This window comes from Eubalaena glacialis, chromosome 9, assembly GCF_028564815.1.
Source record: "Eubalaena glacialis isolate mEubGla1 chromosome 9, mEubGla1.1.hap2.+ XY, whole genome shotgun sequence".
Lineage (NCBI taxonomy): Eukaryota > Metazoa > Chordata > Mammalia > Artiodactyla > Balaenidae > Eubalaena > Eubalaena glacialis.
The window spans coordinates 37,105,403-37,130,217 of record NC_083724.1 but is presented as its reverse complement, the minus strand read 5'-3'; the positions used below and the strand labels follow the sequence as shown (position 1 = coordinate 37,130,217).

At 40.0% G+C, this 24,815-nt stretch overlaps 1 protein-coding gene across 1 annotated transcript in view; it reads left to right on the top strand.

The window, feature by feature from the left end:
- The window catches only part of MELK (maternal embryonic leucine zipper kinase), a 78,919-nt gene that overhangs the window by 20,659 nt on the left and 33,445 nt on the right, over positions 1-24,815 (top strand). Inside the window, exons 8-9 of the mRNA XM_061201137.1 lie at positions 2,724-2,822; positions 23,370-23,438. Of these exons, the coding sequence (XP_061057120.1) occupies positions 2,724-2,822; positions 23,370-23,438 (168 nt within the window). The remainder of the gene's footprint in view (positions 1-2,723; positions 2,823-23,369; positions 23,439-24,815) is intronic.

The following is a 24,815-nucleotide window of genomic DNA, read 5'->3' as shown; positions in this document are numbered from 1 at the left end:
TTTAATTTTTTGAGGAACTGCCATACTATTTTCTGTAGTGGCAGCAACATTTTACATTCCCGTAACAGTGCACAAGGGTTCCACATGATAGATCCTTTTTATAATTTTCATTTAAGCACCACAAAAATCCTTTGGAGCGAATACTGTTACTCTGTTTCATGAGATAAAGAAGATAAAGAAATTGAGGCTCAGAAATTAAGTGCCTTTGCAGGGTCACAGCTGGCAACTGGGGGTCAAGATTTGAACTGAGTGAGGCTTTACTGCACACCTCTACTCTTTCCACTGTTCCATTCAGTCTCCCAGAAGGAGTGGTAATCATATGCCTGATGCTCACAAGATTCCTAGAGGTCTGGTGATGAGGCCCTGCTGGTTTGAATGCATCAAGATTTTCCTATAGGATCTTGTTTTCTTATTCATTTTAGTTCAACTTTCCATCCTTCTAGGACAGTTTCTTAAGGACCGTGTACCAAGGAATTGTCTGGGGGCACTTGTTAAAATATGCAGAGCTCAGGGCTATGCATGTTTAGAGATTTTGGTTTTTTCTAAGGTGAGGCTTTAGCAATCTTCATTCTAAAAAAAGTACTTTAGGGCTTCCCTGGTGGCGCAGTGGTTGAGAATCTGCCTGCCAATGCAGGGGACATGGGTTCGAGCCCTGGTCTGGGAAGATCCCACATGCTGCGGAGCAACTAGGCCCGTGAGCCACAATTGCTGAGCCTGCGCGTCTGGAGCCTGTGCTCCGCAACAAGAGAGGCCGCGATAGTGAGAGGCCCGCGCACCGCAATGAAGAGTGGCCCCCGCTTGCCGCAACTAGAGAAAGCCCTCGCACAGAAACGAAGACCCAAACACAGCCATAAATAAATAAATAAATAAATGAATGAATAAATAAATAAATGAATGAATGAATGAATAAATAAATAAATAAATAAAAATTAAAATTAAAATTAAAAAAAAAAAAAGTACTTTAGGTTATTCTGTTGCTCGTGGTCCAGATCATGCTTTAAGGAATGTTCTATGGTAAACATCTCTAATTCATTTTGTAATTTCTCAGAGGAAGTGGTTTCAAACCCCTCTTCCCCCCAGTTATTTTTTTCTTATTTGGCAGTTGGTAGCTTATAGATTTACTTGCATTTGCTTTGGTTTATGGTTTTAGTTGATTCACTTATTCTCATATCCATTTCAAAACAGTGAAGTGAAGGTGCTTTGATGCGTTAGCTGAAGAATACTTTTTCTGCTTTTTTTTCTCTCTAGTAGGCTTTTGTAGATTTCTATGGGGATGTTACTACTATTTTCTTCATCTTTTCCTTTAACCTCAGACGTAATCTCTCTTTTGACCTCTTCTTATGGCATTTGATGAGGCCATGTTAGCCCACTCTTCCCTGTGTAGTCTCTTTACCTTGACTATAACACCCTGGTCAGGAGTGCCATGCCGTCAAGACTCAATTTATAGATGAAGCATTTGATATCTTTCAGGCATAAATGGTTAATTTCTGACCTCCTGCAACTTGGAAGAAAAATCTGGTGTTTGCTTGAAAGTAAATTGTTCACTCAGGGCTTCCTAGTTGAGTCCTAATAATTTGATGCGATTTGGTAGGCAGGACTAGGTGTGAGATTTGTGTTATTTAGTATAGGTACTACCTAGATGTGTGATGCTGCTGAAGTTATTTTAACTCTGTTTCTCCCCTCTGTCCTTTCCCCCCACTTTTTTTTTTTCTTTAAACATGCTACATGCTGCCCTTTTACCTCTTAAAATTTTCCTAAGGCTCAAATGAGGGTGGGAACTGTGACTTCTCAGTCATCGGTGGCATGGATATCTTACATAAAGGCTAAGCTCCTTTCTGGGACTTCTTTTTCTTGCCCCCTCCCCCCCCTCATTTAAAAAAAAATTTTTATTGGAGTATAGTTGCTTTACAATGTCGTGTTAGTTTCTACTGTATCCTTTCTGGGATTTTGATATTTGTAGGGCTATTTGTGCTGGCAGGCTAATTTCTATTCTCGATCCTTGAAAAGTCAGTTGTTGAACTTTATTAAGGTGTCTCTACATAGAGAGGACTTTACATTATAGCTTAGTTACATTTGCAGATTATCAGCAGTAAATTTTAAGACTTGTTTTGACATCCTCATGCATGTTTACATAATCCTCATATGTAATAAACCCTCAGTAGCACTATAGTTTTGTCTTTCAGAATCAGAGACCTAGGGACTTCCCTGGTTGTCCAGTGGGTAAGACTCTGCACTCCCAATGCAGGGGGCCCAGTTTCGATCCCTGGTCGGCGAACTAGATCCCACATGCTTGCTGCAACTAAAAAAAAAGAAAAAAAAAGATCCCCCATGCCACAACAAAGATCCTGCATTCTGCAACTAAGACCCATTGCAACCTAAATAAATAAAAAAAAGAATCAGAGACTTAGCCTTATCTTCTTCCTTATCATGCCCAATCCAGCCCAGCCAACTAGAAATGATTTTCTATTAAGCATTAGAGAGGATTGCACTGAACTGGTCACTCTGAACTGAACTGGTCACTGGTCAAGAGACCTATCTGGGTGGCCTGCCATTGACTGGGTGACTTTGGACAAACCTTCCTTTCTGGGCTTCAGACTGTACAAGGAGCAGGTTGAATTGGATGATCTCTGAGCTCTTTTCCAGCTCTGTGAAGATTCTATGTAGTGCCATTTTGAAATGTGTTCTAATTTTTTTTTTAATTATTATTTTTTTCTCCTTCTCAGGCAGATGTTTGGAGCATGGGCATACTCTTATATGTACTTATGTGTGGCTTTCTACCATTTGATGATGATAATGTCATGGCTTTGTACAAGAAGATTATGGTGAGTATTACAAGGCACAGAATTTCATTGTAGAAGTTTTCTATATTGTAAACTATATGCTTCTATTTATAAAAGTACAAGAATAGGCAGAAGTAATGTATGCTGCTAGAAGTCAGGATAGTGGTTACTCTTTGGAGGTGGTTAGTGACTGAAAGAGAGACATGGTGGGGCTTCTGTTTGGTTTTTGATCTGGATGATGGTTATACTTGTATTCAGTTTTTGAAAACTTATCAAAGTATACCTTATGATAGGTGTACTTTTCTATATGAACATTATACTTCAGTAAGAAGCTTAACAAAACAAAAACAAATGGGAAAGTAAACATGTAAGTTGATTTTTCTGGTAAGAGTTTTTGTTTTGTATCCTGAAATGATGCCTTAGTAAGTTGCTGTGTTAAATCACATTTTTCTTTAGAGTTATGTTAAAATAAGAGAAACTGTTTCTTTTTGAAGGTAAAATTTGGCTTTAAGGTATAATAAAACCACAGTTAAGAGTACTGTAAGCTTTGTTAAAATCATATATATCAGAGATAGAAAGCAGATTTGTGGTTATGGGGCTGGCAGGGGAGGGGTGGAGTGGCAGTGGGGAGTGACTGCTAATGGGTGCAGGGTTTCTTTTTGGGTTGATGAAAACATTCTGAAATTAGATAGTGGTAATAGTTACACAACTTTGTGAATATACTAAGAACCACTGAACTGTACACTTTAAAAGGGTGAATTTTATGTTATATAAACTATATTCAATTAAAAAAACTCAAAAATCATATATAGGAAGGAAAATAGTAAAATTATTTTTAAAGAGTTAATATTCAAAGCAAGCTAACAAAAGAAGACATGTAAAGAGGAAGAGCACCATATTGTGTCCATAGCAAACCAAAGTCAGACCAGCAGAGCAACTTCTCTGAATGCGGCTTGAATTCCGTTCTGTTTAACAGATATTTCCTAAAGGTCTTCTTTGTATGAGATAGTGAAAGATGTGAACAAAGATCTATGAAACTTAATCATTGTCTGCCAGATTTCTTGTTGGAGACAGATACAAGGCTATCTAAAAAGGGGAAAGGGTGAGGGGTGCCATTTTATAACAGAGGTTAAATGAAGTTAATACAGGAGTGGGTGTGGGATTTAGGAGAACATTTTATAGTAAGTGAGGTTTGAGCTGGGCTTTAAAAGAAGGTTAGAAGCACTTCAGAAAGGGTTGTGGGGGAGAACATGCCTGGTAGACAGTATCAGCCAAGGGGTAAGATGGGAGAAGCGTGGGAAGAAATGGTCAGAAGTTTTATGTGGCTGGACCATTAGATCTCTAACACCCTTTAGGTAGGGAGACTACCTAAATCAGCTCTCATTTCTGGAAAGTAGCACACAGAATTGAAAGTGGTAGAACCAGTTGGCTCTTTGCCTACCCTACTGAACAACCAAGTCTGAGGGCACTGAGTTCAACCTGCAGTTATTTTATTTATTTGACTTAATAGTTTTTCCTGTATCCCACCCTGGAAAAAGCTTTAAAATCAGTGCCAAAACTGCAAGAGTAGTTTTGGGAAGTGATGGAATTGCAGTAGTTCCAATTTCTTGAAGGCTGAGGAGCTCTGATTCTGCAGGATCAAAGAGAAGTCATGTTAGCAGTAGCTGTTGCCACTGTTTTGGGGAACCGTGAGTGCTTGTGCTTCTCCTTGGGGAGGGGAGATGGATGGGGCAGTGGGCTGGAGGCCAACCTCCTGGAGCCTGCTGGGGTAGCCAAGACAGCCCGTATTTCCTCCCATCTCTTCTCACAAAGCCTCCCCTAAACTTTGCAGGGTAGCAGTTGTTGCCTTGGCTCTGCTTCCTGCCTGTGACAGCAGTTCCTGACCTCACAGAGCCACATTCCCCGTGTCAACAACAGGATACAGGGAGGGTAGTGTTAGGATTGCTTTGTAGTTTCAACTTTAGTTAACAGATGTGGAGTGGGAAGGAGGCTTGGTCTTTGGGCAGCTCAGTAACAATTTTCCAGTTTCACTTTCAAAAAACATTAGGTTGACCTCTTGAGTTGTTCCCTCTTTTTGCTACTCTTTCTATAAAGTAGAGCTCTGTTTTTTGTTCTGAAAATAACTTCAGTATTACAAGCTACTAGTATGTTTTACCATATTCTTTTTTTGCTGGGGGTACTCCATGCCAGAGAATAAACTGACAGACAGGGTTATCCAAAGATGAAGTAGAATTGGATCTGTTTGGTGTTATAGTATGAAATCTTATACCTTCTAGAATTCTAGAAACACAGTGTGGGGACACATGATCATAGAATTTCCCTGTTGGAAAGGATCTTACCAGTCATGTTTTCTCCTCTCTGCTTCTTGTTTCATATTTAAATCCTCACTAAAACATCTCTTGCCCTGGCTATGTCCAGGTAATCTCTCTCAGGACGGGGGAAGCCTTAGCTGATGGACTTAGTGTAGTGGTTCACAACCCTGGCAGCATACCAGCATCTCTTGGTGTGCTTTAAAAAATACAGGGTCCAGGGCTTCCCTGGTGGCGCAGTTGTTAAGAATCCGCCTGCCAATGCAGGGGACAAGGGTTCAAGCCCTGGTCCGGGAAGTTCCCACACGCCGCGGAGCAACGAAGCCTGTGCGCCACAACTACTGAGCCTGCACTCTAGAGCCCGCGAGCCACAGCTATGGACGCCCGCGTGCCTAGGGGCCATGCTCCGCAACAAGAGAAGCCACTGCAGTGAGAAGCCCACACACCGCAACGAAGAGTAGCCCCCACTCGCCGCAACTAGAGAAAGCACGCACGCAGCAAGGAAGACCCAACGCAGCCAAAAAAAAAAAAAAATTTAGGGTCCAACTCCTGGAGCAATTAAATCAGAATCTCATTGGTATTTTTAAAATCCAGGATCTCTACTTCTATCTGTGGACTTTGGCAAATTACTTAGCCTCTCTGTGTGTCACCTTCTTCATCTGTAAAATGGATGATAGTAGTCATAACATAGCGTTGTTAGGATTAAATGAGTTAGTTCATTTATCGTAGTGCTCAATAAATGTTAGCTATTATTATTATTATTATTATTATTTTTAATGAAAGGCCCAACAATCTTTTTTTTAAAAAATGTTTATTTATTTAGCTGCGCTGGGTCTTAGCTGCGGCACGCAGGATCTTCGTTGCCGCGTGCGAGATCTTCTTTGCAGCGTGCGGGATCTTCTTTGCGGCATGCAGGATCTTTAGTTGCAGCATGTGGGCTCTTTTAGTTGTGTCATGCGGGCTCTTTTAGTTGCGGCATGCGGGCTCTAGTTCCCTGACCAGGGATCGAACCCGGGCCCACTGCATTGGGAGGGTGGAGTCTTAACCACTGGACCACCCGGGAAGTCCTAGCTATTATTATTGACATATGTTTCTAAATTTGGTTTGCCAGTATTTTGTTCAGGACTTAAAATTTGTTCAGAGATTAATATGTAGTTTTCCTTTCTAGAACTGTTTTGTTTGTTTTTGGTTTCAAGATTTTACTAGCCATGGGCTTCCCTGGTGGCGCAGTGGTTGAGAATCTGCCTGCCAATGCAGGGGACACGGGTTCGAGCCCTGGTCTGGGAAGATCCCACATGCCGCGGAGCAACTAGGCCCGTGAGCCACAATTACTGAGCCTGCGTGTCTGGAGCCTGTGCTCCGCAACAGGAGAGGCCGCGATAGTGAGAGGCCCGCGCACCGCGATGAAGAGTGGCCCCCACTTGCCGCAACTAGAGAAAGCCCTTGCACAGAAACGAAGACCCAACACAGCCATAAATAAATAAATTAATTAATTAAAAAAAAAAAAAAGATTTTACTAGCCACGTAAAGTTGATTGGGAATATTCTCCCTTTTACTGTTTCTTTTCTCGTGTGTGTGCGTGGGGGCAGTATAAGGTTGGAATTTTTGGGTGTTATGGAATGTGCTTGGAAGTCCATCTCCACCAGTGACTTCTTTATGGGAAGATTTAAAAATAGTAAGTCAGGTCACATCCCTTTATTGGAAGCTCTCCAGTGGCTTCTTTCCCGTTTCACTCAAGTACTACAAGCCAGAGTTCACCCTGTGGGCTGTAGGTGTTATCCTAGGTGAACTGGCCTCCCATTATCTCAGTGCCCTCATTGCTTACTCATCTTATGATGAAATTCTTAAATCTTAAGTCTTAAGTTCAGTCTAGTTACTGAACACCTAATCTGTGCTAGGCACTTTTCTAGATGCTTGGGATAAATCAGTGAATAAAACAGATGGAAGGTCCCTGCCCTCGTGGAGTTTATATTGTAGTGGTAGGGAAAAAATAGTGGTGGTGGTAGAAAAAGATAATAAGCATAATAAATAAATTATATTAAAAGATGATACTTGCTTTAGAAAAAAGAAAAAATTGAGCAGGGTAAAGAGGAATCAGAACAGATGAGGAGGGGTGTGGAGGGAAGAGAAGGGCTGGTTGCATTATTAAATATTAAATAAGGTGGTCAGAGGTGAGATTTGAGCAAGACTTGAAGGAGGTGAGAGTGTTAGTCAAGAGGCTATCAAGGGAGAGAATGTTTCAGGCAGAGGAAGCAGAGCAAAGGCTAGTAGGTAGAAGCATGCCTGGTGTAGTCAAGGGAGGGCAGAGGGCTAGTGCCACTGGAGTGAAGTAAATGAGAGCCGTAGGAAATGAAGTCTCAGGGGACAGGAGCTCCAACTGCCTTGGGCTCTGTAGCCGTCATAAGGATTTTGGCTTTTTCTCCAAGTGAAATGGGGAGCCACTAGAGGGTTGTTTTTTTTTTTTTTATAAATTTATTTCTTTAATTTATTTATTTTTGGCTGCATTGGGTCTTTGTTGCTGTGCGCGGGCTTTCTCTGGTTGCGGCGAGCGGGGGCTCCTCTTCATTGCAGTGCACGGGCTTCTCATTGCAGTGGCTTCTCTTGCTGCGGAGCATGGGCTCTAGGTGCGCAGGCTTCAGTAGTTGTGGCACCCGGGCTCCGTAGTTGTGGTTCACAGGCTCTAGAGCGCAGGCTCAGTAGTTGTGGCGCATGGGCTTAGTTGCTCTGTGGCATGTGGGATCTTCCCAGACCAGGGCTCGAACCCATGTCCCCTGCATTGGCAGGTGGATGCTTAACCACTGCGCCACCAGGGAAGCCCCCACTAGAGGGTTTTGAGCAGAAGAGAGACATGGTCTGGTTTAGATTTTATCAGGACCACAGTGGCTACTGTGTGGAAATAGGCTACAAGGAGCCAAGAGGAGAACCATGGAGACTGGTGAGGAGGATATTGTATATTGTAGTAATTTTCAGATAAGAGATGGTGGTCATTGAGGTAGTGAGAAGTGGTTGGATTCTGGGTATCTTTTTTTTTTTTTGGCTGTGCTATGTTTAAGATTTTTTTTTGGCTATGCAGGAATTGTTTTATTTTTGTTTCGTCAAATTTATCAGTCTTTCACTGTCATATTTGGAAAGGCTTTCCTACCTAGATTATTTTTAAAAATTCCCATGTTTCCTTCTAGCGTTTTTATTTTATTTTTTTTTACGTTTAAATATTTGATTCACTTGGACTTTGCTTTGCTGTTGTTTCTTGCCTTTAAACATCACTAAAAAAATTGTAGAGATTTGTTTTCATATTCTGGATCCTTGTTTTTAAAAATCTTGTAATTGTGATGACAGTGTAGCCATATGTACTTGGATTTGAGGTTCACTGTTAGCAATAATGTGCATAAGTGTATTTCAAATAGTCTTGATAATTTCAGGTTTTAAGACCACTTGTTAGATCTGATTAGGTCTTTTTTTAACCTTGTGTTTCGGCTGATGGCCTCACACTAAGAGTAAAGGTGTCAGCTCTGTTATTGTTGTTTGCTTGTGCTTGTAGCAAACAAACAACCTTTAATCTGTGGTTTCTTTGCAAGAATCTTTTAAAACCAATTGGCTATTTTGCGAAGATTTAGTTTAGTTAAACCAGATACTATGATCTGTAAATCCATTTAACTGGGCACAGTAGTTCACAATAGGCACAGAGTGGTGCAAGGTAGAGCCACTGTCACCTGTCATGTGTCACTGTCACAGTCAAGGAAGAATGACTTCATTCTGTAGTTTATGTAGGGACTAGTGAGGGTGCCACTGCCAATCCATATACTAAATTTTAATAAAGCTTAATTTTTGTCTTATTTTTTAGATAGAAATGAATATAAATGAAAGTCTTAATATATTCTTTCCATGCCCTAGTGTGTCTTCTTACATGCCTTTGAAGACCACCAATCAAGAATAATGAGTGGTCAACTCTACATATTCTTTAGATGGTCTCTCAATTAATATAACCCCTCTCAGCCAAGTTATTGAATATCAGTAAATTAGGGATTATTCTCCCTGGAAATTTACTGAAGTTATGGCTGAGTTGAATAAGAGCAAAAGCAAATGTCAGTATAACTGGTGCAGGAGTTGACATCCTTCTGTGAACATTGAGTCTTCCCAGGATACTTGATTTCTTGGTGATGAGTATTTGGGAATTGCAGTAAAACATTATGCCGTAAAGGATGACTGTAATAGGGAGTTCCCTGGTGGTCAGGGAACTGGGAGCTGAGATCTCATAAGCTGTAAGGATGACTATAATAATTTTATCCAAGAAAAATTTTGAATACGTGCCTTGATCATGCAAAAGTCTCAATAAAGATGTCTGACTTTGAGCAGTCTACCTTCCATATACCCTGTGGATATACACCTAGTAAAACAAAATGAGGTATGGATTTACTAACTATAAACTTTGATTGTAGAATAATTATGTCTCCTTTATAACAATGATTATACAGGGCTATAATTCTTGATTTGTGATGTTAAAATGATGTAATCCACATGTAAGAAGAATACTTGGCAGGAGGGCATGCATTCAGTTCTTTCAAGTCATACCCAGGCATTAGGTGCAAGTTAAACAGAAGGGTAGGTAGGCAGGGAGGGGGTGTTCGGGGGGTGGGGACATATCTATGTTTTATCATATTGAAAAGTACTAGCTGTTCTGTCAAGAAATCATTCCTCCCAAACCTCACTCTTGAGTAAGTAGTATAATGTACAATTCTATAGATGTGTGAATAGCTAAGAGTCTGTGTTGGAGCTTAATTTACTCCTTTCTAGAGTGCTAAATGCAAGGAAAGTTTGGTTAAAATCTTAATCAGTCTTCTTGGCTAGGAGTATAAAGCAGAGGTTGGCAAACAATGGCTTGCCGGCCAAATCTGACCCACCACCTGTTTGTTTAAATAAAGTTTTATTGGAACAGAGCCAAGCCTATTTATTTGTTTATATATTGTCTGTGGCTGCTTTTGCACAACAATGGTAGGGTTGAGTAGTTGTGACAGAGATTATATGGCCCATAAAACCAAAAATGTTTACTATCTGTCCCTTTACAGAAAAAGTTTGCTGGCTCCTGGTATAGAGTTATTGATCTGTAGAAGAATGATCCTCCCTCAAGCCTGTCTGCTCCTTTCCTAGAACATTGGCCTGAAATGCCTAGGCTTGTCATTTGTCAATGAAGCGACATTCAGTTAATTGTTTTTATGATGAAAAACAAAGTATGTACGGTAAAAAGTTAAAACAGTACTAAGGAGTATAATTTAAAAAACACACAAAACTTCCTGCTTCCTTTCTTTTCTTCCACAGAGGCAACTATTTATAAATTTCTTCTATACATTTGCATAAATTATTTGTACTTATACAAACTTTTATGTGTCTATATCCTTTGGAATTATATAATTCACACAGTTAGTGGACCTTGCCCCCTCCTTTTTAAATTTAATGCTTTACTTTGAAGATTGTTTCATATTGGTACATAGCAGCGTGTATAGGTTTTCATTTTTCTTTTTTTTAGGGTTTATTTATTTATCTATCTATCTATCTATCTATCTATTTATTTATGGCTGCGTTGGGTCTTTGTTGCTGTGCGTGGGCTTTCTAGTTGCGGCAAGCGGGGGGCTACTCTTCGTTGCAGTGCAGTCTTCTCACTGCAGTGGCTTCTCTTGTTGCGGAGCATGGGCTCTAGGCACACGGGCTTCAGTAGTTGTGGCGTGTGGGCTCAGTAGTTGTGGCGCACTGGCTAAGATGCTCCGTGGCATGTGGGATCTTCCTGGACCAGGGCTCAAACCCGTGTCCCCTGCATTGGCAGGTGGATTCTTAACCACTGTGCCACCAGGGAAGCCCCTAGGTTTTCATTATCTTTTAATGGCTGCATGGTATCATGAAATTTCCTTTATTCTAAGTTTGTATACATCATTAAAAAATTAATTTTTAATTACCCAATTATTGCATAAAAACATTCTCTGTATAAAGAATTAAAACATTATAGATAACTAACATTCTCATGACCTCTTCTCCAATATCTGTCCCCAATCCTGCAATCTTTACATAGGTAACTACTGTTATTACTTTGATTCTTCCACATCTTTTATTTGTATTTGTAGTATTTTGTATTTTTTTCTTAACATAAATGGTGTCATACTAATATTATTCTGTATCTTTCTTTACTCAACAGTATGTGCCTTGATACACATATAGTATTGACTCATTCTTATAAATAGTATGTCTAGCCATTCTCTTGTGAACATTTTCAGTTATTTTCTAGTTTTTTCACTATTATAAGTGATGCTTAGTAAGATACCCTGTGCATACCTCTTTGGACTTAAGTAGTGAGTAGTAGAATTGCTCCATCATTTTTTTCCAATCTATATTCCCACCAGCAGTATATGAGAGTGCCTGCTTCCCCATACTCTCCCCAATATTGTTATTTATCAAAATTTTGGATCTTGATTAATTGAATGGGTGGAAGTGGCATCTGACACTTTATTCATGTGTCCTTAGTAATTACTTAAATGTTTATATATATGTGTGTGTGTGTGTGTGTTTGTGTATATATATATATATACATATATACATATGTATATATATTTCTGTGAATGCCTGTTCATAGCATTTTCTCTTTCTCTTTAAGGTTGTTAATCTTTTTCTTATTAAATTATAAGAACGCTTCTACAATAAGGAATAGTAGTAATTGCTACCATTTATTGAGAGTTTATTATGTGACATGTGACTATATGCATTTTACATGGATTAGCTGATTTAATCCTCACGATTGTCCAATGAGGTGTAGGTACTGTTATTATACCCTTTTGAAAGATGAAGAAAGTGAAGCAGAGAGAGGGAAAATAATTTGTCTAAAGTTATCCAACTAATTATTGGCAGAATTGGGGTAAGAACTCATGTGGTCTGGATCCAGAGCCTGTATTTTTTTATACAATTTTAATTAATTAATTAATTTTTGGCTGTGTTGGGTCTTCGTTGCTGCATGAGGGCTTTCTCTAGTTGCAGCAAGCAGGAGCTACTCTTTGTTGTGGTGCGTGGGCTTCTCATTGCAGTGGCTTCTCTTGTTGCAGAGCACAGGCTCTAGGCACCCGGGCTTCAGTAGTTGTGGCACGTGGGCTCAGTGACTGTGGCGCACGGGCTTAGTTGCTCTGCGGCATGTGGGATCTTCCCAGACCAGGAATACCCGTGTCCCCTGCATTGGCAGGCGGATTCTTAACCACTGCGCCACCAGGGAAGCCCTACATATTTCTTTTTCTGGGCTCTTTATTTCATTGTATTTAACTTTTTGTCTATGTTTGTTTTATATGTAATTGTTTTAATTACTGGATTTTTTTTAATACCATTTATTTAATGTTTGGTAGAATTAGCTCCCTCTTAGTCTACTTTTCCTCTAGAATTTTCCTGGCTATTCTGCTATAAATTGTTTTTCCCTGGTGTACTTTTTAATTTTTTAACTTTTTAAAAAATTAAAAATTTTTTGGCCATGCCACGCGGCACACGGGATCTTAGTTCCCCTTAGTTCCCCGACCAGGGATCGAACCCGAGCCCCCTGCAGTGGAAGCGCGAAGTCTTAACTACTGGACCACCAGGGAAGTCCCTGTGAGTCTTTGACAGTGCTTCCTTTTTCTTTTGAAAAACATTGTTGTTAAATTATAGTACATCTTTATAACAGATATTCTATAGCCATAAAAGTGAATAGGAACCTCTTTAAATACTGATATGGAATGATATCGAAGATATATTGTTAAGGGGAAAAGCAAGGTGTAGAACAGTATGTATAGTATACTGTCATTTTTGTAAAAAATAAAAGAGAGGGAGGTATGTTTATATTATTTGGAGTAATGTGGAAGGAGATATAAGAAGTTGCTAGTTCCTGCTCCTTCTGGGGAGGAAAATTGGGAGAGGGAAGGGAGAATTTTCATTCTGTGCTCTTTTGTACCTTTTAAGTTTTGAATCATGTAAAGGTTCTACTTCTTGCCTAATTGCTCTGGCTAGGACTTCCATTACTGTGTTGAATAGAAGTGGTAAAAAGTGGGCATTCTTGTCTTGTTCTTGATCTTAGAAAAAGCTTTCAGTCTTCCACCACTGAGTATGATGTTAGCTATGGATTTGTCATATATGGCTTTTACTGTGTTGAGGTAGTTTCCTCCTATTCCTAGTTTGTTGAGTATTTTTATCACGAAAGGGTGTTGAATTTTGTCAAATGTTTTTTCTGCATTAACTGACATGATCATGTTTTTCACCTTCATTCTGTAAATGTGGTCTATCACATATATTGATTTGTGTATGTTGAGCCAAACTTGCATTTCAGGAATAAATCCTACTTGGTCATGGTGTATAAATCTTTTAATATGCTGTTGAATTTGGTTTGCTAGTAATAATTTTTTAAAAAGTAGAATAATAAAGTTTTGTGTGAGTCTTGAATCTCTAAAGCTGATGTGGAAAGTGGGGGAGGTGCCTTCGGCAGGCCAGGTCTGAGTCTCTATCTCTAGATATACAGAAGTAGAGTTCTATGCTTATTTGGGGTGTGCTGAAGTCTCCTCTGCCTAGAGCATCTACATCAGTCTTTTTTTTGTTGTTGAAATTTTTTGCTTTTCTCCCCCAATTCCTTTTTTTTCCTTCGGGGAGATAGAGCATTCTGAAGTATGTGTTTTTCATATTTTTGTGACCCTTGCACATGGTTGCTTATTCTTATTCTATTACAAAAGTAATACTAAACGTTCCTGAGTTTTTCTTATTTGCCAGACTCTGCTTTGAGTGAGGTAGTTGCTATTATTGCCCCCCTCTTATGGATGAGGAAACTAAGGGGCAGAGACCTTACATAACTTACTCAGGGTCTTATAGCTAGTAAGTGGCAGAGCTGGGATTTGAACTCAGCTAGTCAAGCTCAGAGCCCGTTCTCATACCACCATGAGATACTGTTTCTCATCTCTGTAGTTGCTAGTCTCAAGAGAATCGTAGACTCCCAGAGCAGAAAGTGATCCCCATCCCAAGCTTCTTTTTGTGTCCATTAACTTGGGAATGTTCCCAGACATCCCAACTTTTCAGATTTACCAGGATTATATTTACCAGTTCTCCTAATTCATATTAGGTATTGTGCATCAGTTTTTCTACTCAATTTAGGTGTCACCCCTGGTAGAGCAACTTGTCCTCATTTTCTTTATCAGTAGTGTTAAAGCATTGCAGTAGTCGGTTATTTCCAAGGTCCAGTCCATCTCTGAATAGCTATAAGTTCTCTGACTTCTATTTATTCACATTCAGTTTTCCTTGTTTGTTTCAGCCTAGTATTCTTCTCTGTTGATATTTTGAATCTTGATTCTGATCTCATGTAATATCAGCTGTCCTTGCCAGGATTGTGACATTTTGTACATTTCTTAAATATCTCTAATCCAAGTTGTTGATTAAAAAACTGAATAGAGGGCTTCCCTGGTGGCGCAGTGGCTAAGCATCTGCCTGCCAATGCAGGCGACACGGGTTCAAGCCCTGGGCCGGGAATCCCACATGCTGCGGAGCAACAAAGCCTGTGCGCCACAACTACTGAGCCTGCGCTCTAGAGCCCAGGAGCCACAACTCCTGAGCCCATGTGCCACAACTACTGAAGCCCGCGCGCCTAGAGCCCGTGCTCTGGAACAAGAGAAGCCACCGCAGTGAGAAGCCCGCACACCGCAACGAAGAGTAGCACCTGCTCACTGCAACTAGAGAAAGCCCGCGCGCAGCAACGAAGACCCAATGCAGCCATAGATAGATAGATAGACAGACAGACAGATAGATATTTTTAAAAAATTAAAAAAAAAAAAACTGAATAGATCTAGACCACCCCTAAGTGTTCTGGGTTTTTAGCCTGTATCAGATACGCTTAACCAAGATTTTGTGGTTTTATCCACAAAGATAAAACAAATGACTGTTAATACCTTATTGAAATTAAGCTACACTATATCCGTGGTGTTCCTCATTTACTGACTTAACTTTAAGCTTGCTTTTTTTTTTTTTTTTTAACCTATCTGGACCCAAACTTCTATGCTATTTATTTGCCTTCATTTGCTATTACTGCAAGTTCACATTCATATGGCAGCCATGGAATTAATGCTCCTAATTATTATTATATATATAAAATATATAATATATATTATAAATATATATAAGTATATATGTATATATTTTTTGGGGGAGCCACGCTGCGTGGCTTGTGGGATCTTAGGTCCCCAACCAGGGATCAAACCTGGGCCCATGGCAGTGACAGTGCTGAGTCCTAACCATTGGACTGCCAGGGAATTCCTGATGCTCTTAATTATTAATGTACTGTTTCACGAATACGAGGTGAATGTACCAACATACAAACTTCAGTGTTCTCTACTTTTATTTATTTATTTGAGTACACTAGTGGATCCTGGATGAATCCTTTGGGGGAGGGGACTTATCTCAAGATAATATAAAATTGTTACATCCTAACAGTAGATATTAGATCCAAGTTTTGATATTTTTGGTAAATCAAACATTTCTTCGGTGCAGTGAGTATGGTAGAAAATGTCTAATTCTTGTTCAATAGAAATTTAGCCTTCCTAATTAATATTATTTACTAATACTGTATATTCTTTGTTTCTCCTACTCTGAATTTCATTTTTTTTAGTTTTTCATGTATTTGCAAGTTGAAAATTGATTCAGATTAGGACTTTTATGCATTATTATGGAATTTAATTTCACACATTATAGATTTTGAAATTTATTGTAATCTTGGCTCAGAACTATTGTTCCGAGTCACAGTGTAATACAGTCTGCTGGTTGAATCTAATTAAGGTGTCGTATCACTTGCATGCAGTATGTATCTTTGCCTAGAATGTTCTAAAATTCCTCACTTGGGAATAACACTTCCCTCAGTTCTTGGTTTGATTGAAAAACCCAGCAGTATTTGACACACTGTATGTAACTCTTGTTTAAGAGGCAGACTTTTTTATCTTTTGTGTTTGTTGACTATTTTAAGCAAAATGCTAAACTGCGGTTTCCAGCATGGTTACTAATAGACTGAGTATTAACCTTATTAATGTCGCATATTCATCTGCTGTCATTGCATTCAAAGACAAGCGTGACTGTATTCCAGTTCTGGGTACACAAATATTAAGGAAATATAACCAGTTTAGTAAATGAAAGTTGAGTAGCTTGAAAGTAAAATTGCTTTCTAACAAGTATAATTTATAATTTTAAAGAAAATGAGCAAGTTATCTCTTTATGAGATAATACTTTACAATTACAGGGTTGACTGCAGTACTATTATTATGTGTTGGAGAGGTCAATCACCTGCCTTTCTTAGTACTATATGAAAAAACAAACAATTTCAAGGCCATTAGTATTCCCAGGATTATCTCACTTATTAGCACACAGATCTTTTTTCCTCCTCCCACTTGGTTTCTCCCTCTATTACCTGTTTCTTAATCTCATTTGCAAGGTAATCAGCCCTTAAATAAACAAGAATTCTCCAGAGATTGAGCAGAAACCAGGGTTAAGGGGCACAGGCCTGGTTAACACAGGGCCTTTTGTGAAGATGCTCTTCCCCAGCAGAATTGTTCCTCTCAAGGCCTTTTCTATTTGATCCTTAGATATATACTTTCAGTATTTAAATAAGGAGCCTTTCTCCCTGTCTATTTCTAGGTATCCTTAGAACTTCCAGTGCGGTACAATAGAAAAAGTATTGTATCTCTCTTCTAGTCCTGTCTCTACCCCTTTATTGCTCTATAACAGTGTTTCTCAACTTTGGCACCATTGACATTTTGGACTAGATAATTCTTTGTTGTGGGGGACCGTCCTGTGCATTGTGGGATGTTTAGCAGCATCCCTGGCCTCTACCCACTAGATGCCAGTAGCAGCCCCCAAATTATGACAATCAGAAATGTCTCCAGACACTGCCAGATGTCCCCTGGGGGACAAAAATCACCTCCAGTTGAGAACCAGTGCCTTACAACATTGAACAGGTATTTGATTTCCCTGGCTGAGACAGTTTCCTCATCTGTGTAATGTAGTTAGTAATCCCTGCCTACTGCACAGGATAAAATATATGTACAAGTGCTTTGTGTGTTTTTAAGTACTGTGTACAAATAAGAGGTTGGGGTAAGCCTGGCAGCAGAACTCAGCTCTGGACTTTATTTCTGCCAGTATTTCAGTGTAGAGAATGAAGCTGAGAATGTCAGGTCTTGGTGATGGGGCACAGGCCTCATGCTTTGTTTGTCGATAGTACTCTATAGAGCTCTTCTGTCCAAATGGAGAAAGTGGGTGGGTACGTTTCAGGAGGTGATGTGAGCAGGACATGACTAGTTGATGTGTTCTTACCAGGCAATGCTGAGATCCTGAGGCAGCTGCAGTGGGGCAAATCTCTACTGAGAGGGCATGTGCATCCTCAGAATGACTCTAGCCTTTCTTACTATACTGAATATTTAGCACCCTGGCATGCATGGCTTTGCCAACATGCCACCTTTGCTCTGCTACTTTTTTTTTTTTTTTAATAACCGGAGAAGATTATTTATTTATTTATGGCTGCGTTGGGTCTTCGTTGCTGCACGCAGGCTTTCTCTAGTTGTGGCGAGCGGTGGCTATTCTTTGTTGTGGTGTGCGGACTTCTCATTGCAGTGGTTTCTCTTGTTGCAGAGGGTGGGCTCTAGGCGCACGGGCTTCAGTAGTTGTGGCGCACGGGCTCAGTAGTTGTGGCTCGTGGGGTCTAGAGCACAGGCTCAGTAGTTGTGGCGCATGGGCTTAGTTGCTCTGCGGCATGGGGGATCTTCCCGGACCAGGGCTCAAACCCATGTTCCCTGCATTGGCAGGCGGATTCTTAACCACTGCGCCACCAGGGAAGCCCTCTGCTACTTTTTTGAGTAGCCCTATCTTCCCCTCCTATTTATTTCAAATTGAACAAATATTTATTGTCTCTTATGTGCAAGGCATTGTGCCAAGTGCTTTCACATACATTCTCTTCCATTCCTTTTATAACCCTGTAAGTGGCATTACTGTACTTGTTTCACAGTAACAGTAGTAATAGTAGTAGTAGTAATAGTAATAGTAGTGGAGGCAGCAGCAATAGTAGAAACTAGACGGTCTAGTAGAAACTAGACGGTATTGAGTTCTTACTCTGTGCGTGTGCTAAGTGCTTTATATGCATTAAATCATTGAGTGCTAGCAACAATTTATGGAGTTGATACTGTTATTATACTTCTTTTTACAGATGAGGAAACTGAGGCACGGCAAGGTTAAATAGCTCATCCACACAGCTAGTAAGTGGTAGACCCTGGATTTGGATCTAGGCAATTTGTCTCCAGAGCCTACTCTTAGGAAACAGGGTCAGAAAGATGACATAACTTGTACAAGCTCAAGGAGCGAATGAAAGGCAGACTAGGATTCAAACATAATGTATGACTCCAGTCTCTGCCTGTTTCCAGTGTGCCAAGCACCACACTTCTCATTCACTTATCTTCCCTGCCTCTCTCTGGATAGGATTGCTTCTATGATGCTAGCTTACAGCACAGCAGAGGGGATCTATTAAAAGATACTTCGTGAATTCAAGTTGGGATGATAAAAGGGGTGATAAATAAGAGGCAAAGAGGAACTTGGAATCAGCCTCGTGGAGCTCTTGTTATTCAGTGCTTTGGTCTGAAAATTCATTTTTACATCTGATTTCTATAGAATTCTGCTACCTTTAATTAAGAATGCTTTTGTTTTGGATGGTAGTTTTTGAATTTAAAGGCATAACATTTATTTTATTACATAGTTCTGGTTATGGACCTGTTGTTATCTGTGTGTTGGAGCAGACCAGAAAGGGCTAGAACCTGGAACCAGATTTATCCTTGGGGTGGGCAGGTGATGATAGGAGAGAGGTAATGCAAGTAAGTTAAACCCTTATAGATGGTATATTAGTTTCCTAGGGTTGTCGTCACAAAATACTACAAGATAGTGGCTTAAAACAACAGATATTTATTCTCTCACAGTTCTGGAGGCTAGTCTAAAATCAAGGTGTTAGCAGGGCCATGGTCTCTGAAGGCTCTAAGGGAGACTCCTTCTTTGCCTCTTTCTAGCTTCTTGTGTTTGCCTGCAATCCTTGGCATTCCTTGGATTATAGATGCATCACTCCAGTCTCTGCCTCTGTTTTCATGTGGTGTTCTCTCCTCTGTGTCTAAATTTCCCCCTTCTTATAAGAACACCAGTCATGTTGAATTTAGGGCCCAGCCTAACCCAATATGATCTCATCTTAACTTGATTACTTCTGCAGAAGCCCCTGTTTCCAAATAAGGTTGCATTCACAGGTTCCAGGTGGACATGAATATTGGGGGGGTCACTATTCAACCCAGTGCAGATGGTATCCAGAGAATAAGCAGCAAATGGCTTTGTGTGCAGTCAGCATGAGGAGAGACCCACTGGAGTAGGTGCAGGTTCTGACCAGTGAGTAAAGCAAGATAGGACACTCTAGAGGTTGTGCAGGTTGTGATCAGAAATTCAGGTAGATCATGACCCTTTGATCAGTGTAAGCAGGTAATAGAGTCCTTACTCCAGGCCAGTCTCTACTTTCTATGGGACCCTGGCAAAAGCAGGCTACAGTATTTGAGGTACCAGGCAAATGATCAGTTTGCCAAGAAAGAGAACATGTCAGGTACCCAGGATTTGAATCATGAGTGGCATTTGGTCTCAGGAATAAGGAAAAGCTCAGCTGAGAGAGTGGGGCCAACTAGATCAGGGCCAGCCATGCAGCAACTGTGACTCGCTGCTGAGTCCCAGCGAGGTGGCTGAAGCATCCAAAAATCCCCCTTCCCAGGGATAGACCTGGAGCCCAGGCAGCACTGAGCCTTCAGTGCTTGGTGGATGACGGATAGTAAGGAGAAATGAATTAGAGGCTTCATTATTATAATTCACAAACAAACTGTCAGCATCTGACATTGGCAAGTGTTAAGGTGCCCTGGCAAGGTATAAATAAGAGTGGTATCTCTGGGTACTAGTGAGTGCTTTAGATAAAGGAGAATGAAAAATTTAATAACATTAAATGTCATTTGTAAAATGAAAGCTCTTGCCCTTCCTAGGAAACACTTTGTAGGTCAGCCTGTCTGCTCTCATCAGAGAGGCTGAATCAGAGGTTGAGTTGTTTTAACGTTAACACCTTTTCTTTTTAAATAAATTGCTTGATAACACTTCCTTGGAACTTTGACTATTTCTTTAACATATTCAAAATCCAGCCTGTCATGTAGTTTTAGAATTCTGAGTGATCTATACTGTCTGTTTCTCCCCTCACCGTTAAGCTGGACTGATTTTTGTGAGAATTATGTCCTAGACAATTCATAAGAACAGAGAACCCCAGTGCTGGTGCTAGTTGAAGCCTTCTTCACCTACCTGCTTCCACCGTTTTAGCCTCGTTCAATTACTGTTGGGTGTGTGTGTGTGTGTGTGTGTGTGTGTGTGTGTGCGCGTGTGCGCGTGCTTGCCCTTGTCTCCCTGGACCTATAATATATTTCTAACCCAGGATCCTCATTCAGGTTATTTTGTCATTGATTATTTTTGGGAGCCCTCTGGATTCCATCAGACCATGTTCCTTAGTTTCCAAAGTTATCACAAACAGTTCTGTGGTGAATGTTACTGTTCATAACACTAATACATTTTTGTATGCCAAATTATTTGCTTAGGATAAATTGCTAGAAGTGAAATTGCTGGATCAAGGATATGCGATCTTGAATGCTTTTTACACGTATTTCCAAATTACTCTTCAGAAAAGTTTATGCTCTCTCGTTGTATATATAAGCGCTCTTATCGCCGAACTCTAACACTGGATAATTTTTTTGAAGTTTATCAATTTGGTAGATCATATTTTTGTTTAAATTAATTGCTTTTTTTTTTTTGGCTGCGTTGGGTCTTCGTTGCTGCGTGCGGGCTTTCTCTAGTTGCAGCAAGCCGGGGCTACTCTTTGTTGCAGTGTGCGGGCTTCTCATTGTGGAGGCTTCTCTTGTTGCGGAGCACGGGCTCTAGGCGCGCGGGCTTCAGTAGTTGTGACGTGTGGGCTCAGTAGTTGTGGCTCGCGGGTTCTAGAGCACAGGCTCAGTAGCTGTGGCACACGGGCTTAGTTGCTCCACGGCATGTGGGATCTTCCCAGACCAGGGCTCGAACCCATGTCCCCTGCACTGGCAGGCAGATTCTTAACCACTGTGCCACCAGGAAGTCCCTAATTGCTTTTTTATTGCTGGATTAGTTGAACATATTTTCATGTTTATTAACCATTTAAAAGTTCTTGTTTTGGGAATTACCTGTGAATATTCTTTGCCCATTTTCTTTTGGAGTGTATGCTTTGATCCCATTTCTTCTTTTATTGAACAAATATTAATTGAGCACCTTTTATATGTTAGGGCCAGACAATGTTCTAGGTGAACAGCACAGACAAAATCCCTATGATTAAAGAGTTTATATTCTAATATAGTGAGGCAGAAAATAAATAAATATGTAGTATGACAAGTAGGGATAAGGACTGTAAAGAAGGTGCCATGAAAGGCAGGTAGAGATGATGGTGGGCAGGGATGCTATTTATAAAGGTGGTTTGGGGAGGCCTCACTGATACCACTGGTATTTAAGGGGAGACCTGAAGAAGATAAAGGCACAAACTCTGCTGATATTGGGGAAAGCACTATAGTGGCGGGAACAAAGAGTGCAAAGGGCTTAAGGCAGGATTGTCTTTGACGTGTGACGTGATCATAGTTTGGTGAGTGCGGGAGAGAGTTAGGAGGTGAGTTTGAGAGGTAGCAAGGAGTGGGGTGGATGTGGGGTTACAGACTACGTAGGGCCTTGGAGCCAGAGTAAGGAATTTGGATTTCATTCTGAGTGAGATGGGGAACCATTAGAGCGTTTTGAACAGTGAAGTGATATGACCTGACCCAACGTTTTGAAAGAACATTGGTGTTGGTAGGTAGAGACTAGACTGTGAGGGACAGTGATGGGATCTGGAAGACCAGTTAGGAGTCTCTTTCAATATATCAGATGAGAGACCCTGGAGGTATGGTGCAGGTAGTGACAGGTGATTCTGGATATATCACATAGAACCAGTAGATTTGCTGATGGATTGGACGTGAAGTGTGAGGGAAAGAGGAGCTAAAGAAGATCCAAGGTTTCTGACCTGAGGAGCTGGTAAGGCAGTTGCCATTTGCTGAGAAGGGGAAATGTGGGAAGGAGAGGATTGGTGGTGATCTGTGAGAGCTTTTTATGTGATGAAATGTATTAATCTTTTGCCATTTAGGTGGAAAGGTTTTTTCCCTCAATTTGTTGTTAATTAACTTTGTTAGTTGTGTTTTGCTGTACAGAAATGTCAGCTTTTAAATCTTGTCATCTGTTAATCTTTATAGTTTTTTGGTATTGCTGTCATGTCTAGACAGGTTCTAAAAAATAATCACCGATGCTTTCTTTAAGTATTCTCATGGTTTAGTGTTTGCATTTAACTCTTTAATCTGGGTAGAATTAAGTTTGACATAGACTGTGAATTATAGTTCAATCTTAATTTTTCTCATATAATTAACCTGTTAGCCTAGCGTCATTAAACAATTTGTTCTCTGCTAAGAAAAATGATTCTATCATTTCCTTTGAATTGGGAAAGAGGGGTGTGTGACAGGTTGTGTGAAGAGGTATTATATCACGTATTTGTGTTTAGCAAGCCCCTCGTCTTGTTTTGGTTGATGACTTGGTGACTGTAATGTCTGAGTATGACAGGTTATAAACATTTATCTCCTGAGTCTCTTCCATTCCCAAAAGAGGTACTTGCCTTAGAAGGTGGCTTTCATCAGTTCCCTCAATGATTGTGAATTCTGCCTTGCGGATGATATGTGACCTGTTTTCAACCACAGCCTGTGTCCTCCTACCAAATATACTTTTCTGTGACCTACTTTTGTCAACTGACAATTCCTCTGGGATTATAAACTAAAATGTGCTTCAGCAATACAAACACTGACTACAGTGTATACTTCCTGTCCATTTAATCACACTATAGATTCCAAAGCCCTGTAACATTTACGTTTGCCACTCTTACGTTCTCTGTGCTCTAGCCCTTACCTGATATGTGGATACTTTAGAGGTGACAATAGTGTTTAATTTACTGGATTTTCTTCTTTAAGGCAAGAAATGGGTTTCTTATGTTATTAATAATGTTTACCAAATCTTAAACTTGGGTGAAGTCTTCAAGCTTGGAAGCAAACCTCCAGCATGTTGTTAACCTTAGAAATTTGTGTCAAGGCTGATTGAACCTAAATCTCTTAAATGCTTTCTTTGTTTTTTGTAGAGAGGGAAATATGAGGTTCCTAAGTGGCTCTCCCCCAGTAGTATTCTGCTTCTTCAACAAATGCTACAGGTAATCTTTGTTATTTATTTTAAAATAATAGAAGTCTTTTGTAATTATTTGATTTTAAGATGTCTGTAGTGCTACCACATTTATCTATCAGCTGTAAAAAATTCCATTCATTGTATCTACTCTGCAGATATTCTCTACTAGGTGCTTTCTCTGCAAATGCATTTTTTTAAAAAGACTGCTACCATATATCTTTGCTGATTTGGTTTTTCTTCCTTTTTCCTGAGCATTGTCTGTTTTCTCTAACCAGCTCTTGCTCCACTGTTTTCTGTTTTCTTGCTCCCACTCTTTTTCCATTAGATATATAGTAGATACGGAATAAATGCTTAAATGAGCTGATGTACAATTGAGTGGGCCCCATGATCTAGTGCAGTGGTTTTTAAACTTTAGCATGTATCAGAATTGCCAAATGGGCTTATTGAAACACAGATTGCTGGGCACCACCCTGAGAGTGTCTGATTCAGTAGCGCTGGGGCTGGACTAAGAATTTGCATTTCTAACAAGCTCCCAGATGACACTGATGCTGCTGGTCTGGGAACCACACGTTAAGAGGCACTGGTTTGGTGTTACGATCTCTGAGGGTGAAAGACAGGAGTGCTGAAGTCTAGTTATCCACCCTACCAATCAATAGGCATGCCACCGAACCTGGTTCTGACCTGTAAAATGGGAATTCTGAGCTTGGCCTCAGTGCTTGCTACATAGTGTTACGTGGATAAAATAAGATTAATGGGAAACACTTTGAAAAATATGAGTACCTTATTAGCAATATTTTTTTCATTATTATGTATTCAGTTTTTCCATATATTAAGCTATCTCTACTTTTTATTCAAAATTTACCTTAAGCTCACCTACCTTAAGTAGGGCAAGACCACCAAATCTCCATAATGAGATTGAAAACACCTCATCCTTTCTTCTAAACTCCCCAAAACTTAATCTTTGTTGATTAATTTTTCTCTCCTCACATTTGAAAATTACAAATGGAAAAGAAAGGTGTGCTTTTCAACTTGTTATATGTGATTGTAAGCTCATCGGAGGTAGAGATTGCATATTCAGTGTGAATGCCCTGCATTGTACCTGCTTGAATATTAAATTGGTGAATATTTCCTGTGAATAGGTTTTCCAGCAAAAGACTATTACATCATACAATAGATTGACTGAACTTCATGAATAATGTCCATACCAATGAAGTTCATGTTTGTTAAACATTTATCTTCTAAGCCCGGGTTGGTAGCTGTAGTTTTCTTGCCTCTATTCCCTTTTTAAAAGAATTTATTCCAAGGCCATTTTAAGGTCTTTGACAGCATTTTTGTGATGATAAAGTTTACATCTGTTGTGATGAATTTTGAGTTCTCAGAAGGAAAGGTGTTCTATGCTCTCTAT